The 6,625-nt window shown below is 35.3% G+C and overlaps 1 protein-coding gene across 1 annotated transcript in view; it reads left to right on the plus strand.

Moving 5' to 3' along the window:
* Positions 1-4,028, plus strand: part of LOC123247426 (cytochrome b5 reductase 4) — a 103,319-nt gene extending 99,291 nt beyond the window's left edge. Inside the window, exons 16-17 of the mRNA XM_044676316.1 lie at positions 528-692; positions 3,974-4,028. Of these exons, the coding sequence (XP_044532251.1) occupies positions 528-692; positions 3,974-4,028 (220 nt within the window). The remainder of the gene's footprint in view (positions 1-527; positions 693-3,973) is intronic.
* The last annotated feature ends 2,597 nt before the right edge of the window (positions 4,029-6,625 follow it).

Below are 6,625 nucleotides of genomic sequence, written 5' to 3' on the forward strand. Positions count from 1 at the left end.
GAGAAGTATCTGAAGCTTCCTATTCTACAAATACACACATATATATATATATATATATAAACTTCAAGAAAAGTAACATTGTAGAAGATATCCAGAAAGATAAGGAAAACAGTGGCTGGCTTTTTAATAAGACTTTGAACTCGGAAGCCTGGGGTTTGAGTCCTGACTTTTTCACTTATTAACTTTGGGTCCTTAATTAAGTTTCTTTGTCTCCTTAATCCCCAAATATGATGTTAGGTCACTATTGGAGATCATGTGAGACCCAGTGTGTGGCAAGAATTACATAAGTTTAGGATTGTCACTTGACATCTAGCTTAACTACTTAATGTTGTGTATACTTACCTGCATATAATCTGTACACCATAGAATATAATTTCCTTGAGGCAGAGACTTTTATTTATGCCTTTATACCTTCAGCATGTGCTGGCACACTGCCTGTCGCATAGGAGACACATAATAAATGTTTATTGACTTGAACTGATATATTCTTATTACAACTTTTTTAAAAATTGTGCCCTTTTTTGTAGATTTGAAGTTGAATTTATTCTCTCAGAGCCCACCAGTGAATGGACAGGCAAACAGGGAAGAATTTCTTTAGCTCTTCTTTCGGGGTTTGTGAAAAGAAGCTTAGAAAACTCTAGAGTCCTCGTCTGCATTTGTGGGCCAGAACCATTCACAGAACAAGGAATACGGTAAACATAAATACCAAAAAAATGAATTGCTAACCATGGAAAAAATAATAAAGTTAATCTTGATATCATACAATTGCAGTTAAGAGGTAGCTACATAATGTTATCAACTCAAATTGAAAGAGTGATTCAGGCACTAAATTATACATATGACCACCCGCAGGCTTATGTTATTTAGGAAACTACATGTGGACGTTGTATTCTGTTGTATTATTTATTTTGTTAAATTTTTCCAATTATATTTTAATCTGTTTGGGGCCACATTCCAAGAGTATTGTGGATGATGTGTTTGATGCGTCCAACATGGAGGATAGAGTACTGGGCCTGGACTCCGGAAGGCCTGAATTTGAATCTTTCCTTGCATACTTAATAGATACACGACATTGGGCAAATCACTTAAGTCCTCTCTGAGCCTCAATCTCCTTATCTGTAAAATGGAGATAATAATAGCATTGAGCTCACTTAGTTGAGAGAATTAAGTGAGATAATATATATTGTAAAAAGCCTTAACAAGCTATAAAATGTTAGCTAGTGTTATTATTAGTTGGAGAATATAATGATTAAATTGGGATTTTGACTTAATAAGAGAGTTATAAAAAAGTAGTCGATTATTATCTCTTAAGTCAGGAAAACTATTAGCAGCTTTTAGCAATTTTGTTTAATTGGAATATTAGTAAAAAGAGGGAAATGTGGAAGGGAAAGAGGTAAGGAGACTGCCTAGCCTACCCTAAATGTTAATCTGGTGAAATGAAGCTCCCTTCCCAACAGAGTTCCAGTCCCCACGTGGGAATCCTAGACCTTCACCAGGGGGAGGCAGGCAAGATCCAGGCAAGGTCCCGATGCAGAAAAAACCTCATGAGCTAAGCTCAACAAGGCAGCAGTGAACCCAACAAGAAAGTCCCCGACTCCGAAGAAGCTCCAAAACTGAAAGTCAAAGTCCCAAAGTCAAAAACTCCACTGGAAAGGCCCAAGCTCCAAGTCAAAGTTGAGGTCTAAAAACCCCAAGGAGCCATTGTCTAAAGAAGTCCAAAGGAGAAGATCCTAGGGAGCAGAAACTCCAAAGAAGAACTCCAAAGGAGAAGTTTGAAGGAGAAGTCTCAAGGAGAAGTTCCTTAGACAGGAAAAATTCAGAACTTTTTATAGTCCTTTTTCCACGTCACTTCCTGTCTCTTCCCCACTTTACAGGAACCATTCACAGTCTTTCAATTTGCCCAGCACTGTTGGGGGTGTGGTGGGGCAGTGATCTCTGGAGTGGTCACCCACTCTAGCAAGTGACTTGTGAACTCTCATACTTAGTGACTGGTGGAGTACTAAGTATGGATACTTAAATTTTTTATTAACTTAAAAGTTGCTGATTAATAGACAAAGAGAGTTTGATTCACCCTTCACAAGAGTTGGGAGCAGAAAGAGTATGTTATTCAATATGAAAATAAGAGATGATCAACTCCCAGTTATTTGAGCTGATGAAAGGAAGAAGGAAAACAGATGAATTCACAAACCATTTCAGCTTTAGTTTCTTACTAGATTTCTTAACAGAAATGTTAACAAGGAACAAAAGCTTGACATAAGGCTTAGTTCTTATCTCTTTGTTGTCAAATGGTGCAAGTACCAAATAAAGTGTTTGAAAGCCTGACATTAGGAGGGAAAGGAGGAACAAAAGTATAGATTTTCCCCCAATACACAAAAATAATCAATAAGCAAGTAATTAAGAGTTGGTAGTAGTAGACAACATAAAAGACTATTTGATAATGATTCTTATGTGATTCCATCTTATAATAATGCTTGCAAATATTCTAATAGATCCATCATTCATAATTCATAAATAATTTAAAAGAAATATGTTCTAAAATTAAATGTAACATTTTACCTTGTTACCACATACTACACAAAGTTAGATTTCTTTTTTATGTGTGATCAAAAATAAAGTTTCCAAGTAGTATTCCATCATAACTATTTTGTTATATTTTAGTAACTAAAAAAAGAGACTAGCAAGAGAAAAACCTTTTTCTAATTTTTGTCACCAAGTTTCATTTCCCTTTTAGTCTAAAAAATATTTTAACTAAATTTCTGCATATAGAGATTCTTAGAACAATTTCCATTTCGTATTTGGCTTACTAATTTTAGAATATTCCCTCTTGAATTGATGTTATTTGAGAATAGGTAAAGTTTTTCCTTCAAATGGTTATTTATATCCTATGTATTTTCAAATCCAAGCCACACCTTTAAATCTGCAATGAAGGCAGTGATTAATGATGCTCTTAAAAGTTTTGGGGGGAGAATGCAACTTTATAGGCATTAGACTCATTGCCTGCTAATAATGTGATACAGTAGTTCTTAACCTGTAGTCCACTGATGCAGTAAATAGATTTCAGGGGACTCTTGTGATATGATTCCAACTAAATAGGTAAGAAGTTAATGACCTTAATTGAATTTCTTTAAAAGTTTTATATTTTAGCTTTCTGCTGGTAACTGAGTAGAAATTAAAAGGAACATACATATTTCTCACTTGTAAATGGCAGTTTTTCAAAAGAGAATAAAACCACATTGCGCCCCTAAAAAAATAAAATTCACAATAGAGAATACATGAAAATTATTAGAAACTCTTTTGCTCAGTTGTATGTCAAATGAAAAGTGTGAATGTTTACAAAAATGTTTAAATAGCTAAAATAACAAATAGAGGAATTAAATATCTCCCTCAGGAAAAGAAACTGGACTTGTTAAGAGTTGTTAAAGAGAAGGAGAGGTATTGATAGTAATGCAAAAAAGAAGAAAAGGACATTAATGAAACATTTAAAAGCACGCAGAAGAGAGCCAAAAGAAGACCCAGATAAGCAAGGGGGTGTTGGAAATTACTGTATACTTAATGTATGTTACTGTATACATTTTAAAAAAACTGGTAATTGGCTGCAGTTAATTTTTTTTTTTTTGCATTTGTTATAGGGGTAGAGGTAGCTGTAGTATTAGGAGGGTAGGGAGTGGTGAATTGAAGGAAGAACAATTGAATACTCTTCTGAAATAATATTTTTAGACTTCCTTTTTTTCTACTTAGCTTTAGCATGCTATACATATTGAACATATATAGAGTGTGTAATCATTTCTTGAATCTATTCATTCATTATTTTCCTCTTAAAGCAAGTTAAGGATGGTTTTAAAAATGATTTTGTACAAGAGCTTAGCCAGACTGAATCTATTAGTGGCCTAATATTTTGGTATTATTGGCAAACTTTTTTTCTTTCTCCTTTCTAATGTCCCTGAAGAACATGCATTTTGATTTTCTCTTTCAGGTTGCTGAAGGATCTTAACTTTTCTAAAGAAGAGGTCCATAGTTTTACTGCATAGTGAAGAGCTCCTGCAGGATATTGCCAAATTTATGTAGCTGTTTTTGAGTGTTTGAATTTTTTTTAAAGGAAACTTTATAAAAATACACACACACACACACACACACACACACACACACACACACACACACACACATATGCTAGAAGGTGACTACAAGGCCAGTCCTAGGGTTTCTTCAGTGATATGCAACCATTTCTGCAGTAACATAATTTGTCAGCCTTTATCTTGGCATCTTGACTGATTTTACTATTACTATTGGCTTTTCTTCTGGGGAGTTCATCATGGAGACAATATTTATGGCCCTAGATGAAATATGTTACAGAATCACTTTTAAATGATTCACTGTTCTACTGTAAGCCCCCATTATAAGCATTTTATGATTCATTATGTGGTAAATGGTCACTTCAATCACATTTCTATGCTGTAAAATGTCTTCTAGCAATACAGTCTGAATTTTACATTGCACTGTTAACTCAGGAAATGATCACTTAGGTTCTTGTTATTAGTATTAAACCATGGAATGTTATGACTTATTAACTGATCCAAATAAGATCTTTTTTTAATGTATATGACATTGATACAAAGTAAAGTAAAATTATATGTAGGTATTTTTTAATACTTGTCAGAAATGTGATGAATGTAGCAATGTTGGACCTCCAGCTCAAAAATCCAGTGTCCCTCTCTACATAACTTTAGAGCTGGAAGGGAACCTACAAGTCATCGATTCTAATCCTTTTCTTTTTATAGATGAGGAAACAAACCCAGAAAAGTGAGAAATAATTAAAATTCCCAAGGTCACAAGGCTAGTTAGTATATGGCAGCTGGGACTTAGAACTCAAGTGTCCCAATCCGTAATTGAATGCTATTGCATCCGAGAAGAATTCATGGGAAAGAGACCTATTTAGATTTATAGAATCACTTTTAAATGATTCACTGTTCTACTGTAAGCCTTTTTTTAATAAGTATTTTATGATTAATTATGTGGTGTCAGGATGAGGAAACTAACCTAAGATAGGTAGCAAAAGAAACAAATGTCACTCTTTTAACCAAAATCATTTGAAAAAGCTGGGCACATCAGTACAGGGAATGTAAAAGACTATCAGCCAGAAGAAAACATTTGAAAAGTTGTTCCATTAGGGGAGAGAGAGAGATGAGATGAAATGCAGACTAAGAGTAAGTTAAGTTCTAATACTTTTTATGTTGAGTCTGACTGTCTGGTTTTATAAGGAACATTGTGTAATTACTTTGTTCTTTGCATGTCATTGTTCTCTTACCTCACAATGGGGAAATTTCCTGAGTAGTTGTGTTGACAGTTTATTCTTCCTCCTCAGCAGTATTATAAACCTTTCCCCACTTTCATGGAGGGCCAGGCAGAAAGGGCCTGCAACATAGCTACAATGAAATGCACATTGATGGGTGATTTTATTTAATGTTGGTTAGTGAGGTCACATGCCTGGTGTGACTTGGGTTTACCCAGGTTAGCTTTATATGATAGCATCATATTGGACATTGTTTTCATAGAGGTAAGGTAAACTAAAGGCCTGAATTTACTTTATGTAATTTTGTGACTAGATAACTGACCCTCTGGTCAAGAACAATATCTCATCTTCCTAGTCCTTATTGAAAAAATGTGAATTGTGGGAAGATGGAAATAAATGGGAGTCTGAGTTCTATTTCTGGATCTGCCTCTAACTAACAGTTTGATGTAGGACTTCAACCTCTTTGAACATTATTTTTCCTCATCTATAAAATTGGTTTTATTTTTAAGACCTTTTCCAGCTTTAAACTTTTGAGTTCAAATCTTCTAAAGCCCTTGAAAGTATTCTGAAATTTAGAATGCCCAGAAAAGTCTTCCTCTACCTCTTTGCACTCCTCTAAACTGGTTTTACCTAATTAAGCACCAGCATTCAAGATAAATAGTTGCTTATTCATTTGTATTTTTTTCTGTATTAAAACTGAAACAGTAGAATTTTCTTCCAGTTTTCATCCCAAATGTGCATTTCATCTGCATTATGGCGTGATATAGACTAGCCTTAGAACCTAACCACCTCATCCTTGACCTTTGAGCAACATGTGACATTCACATCCTATCCTATCTATAACTCTCTTGGCTTCCATGATACTGATTCCTCCTGGTGTTCCTCCTATCTTGTTTGCACCTTCTCAGACTCCTTTGAGGCTCCTCCTTCCCGCTCCCCAGTATGGGTATTCCCTAATGGTTCTATCGTTAGCCTTCTTTTTTCTATTTAGGCTATCCTTTGGTTATCTCATATTCTCCTGTAGCTACAGGACCTCTTTACAGAGGACTCACAAATCCCATCCTCTCCCCTTTTGGACATTACTTGAGACATATCTCACATGACCAAAAGTGAATTGAGAGGCAGCTGGGTCACACACTGAATTGTGTACCAGGCCTGGAGACAGGAAGAGCTGAGATCCTATCCAGTCTTCATACACTTCCTAGCTAGGTAAATGAGGGCAAGGCACTTAACTTCCATCTGCCTCACTTCTCTCAACTGTAAGATAGGAATAATAACACCTACCCACCTACCTCCCTGGGTTGTAAGGATCAAGTGAGACTTGTAAAGCCCTTAGCA

The sequence above is a fragment of the Gracilinanus agilis genome, chromosome 4 (genome assembly GCF_016433145.1).
Source record: "Gracilinanus agilis isolate LMUSP501 chromosome 4, AgileGrace, whole genome shotgun sequence".
Taxonomy (NCBI): domain Eukaryota; kingdom Metazoa; phylum Chordata; class Mammalia; order Didelphimorphia; family Didelphidae; genus Gracilinanus; species Gracilinanus agilis.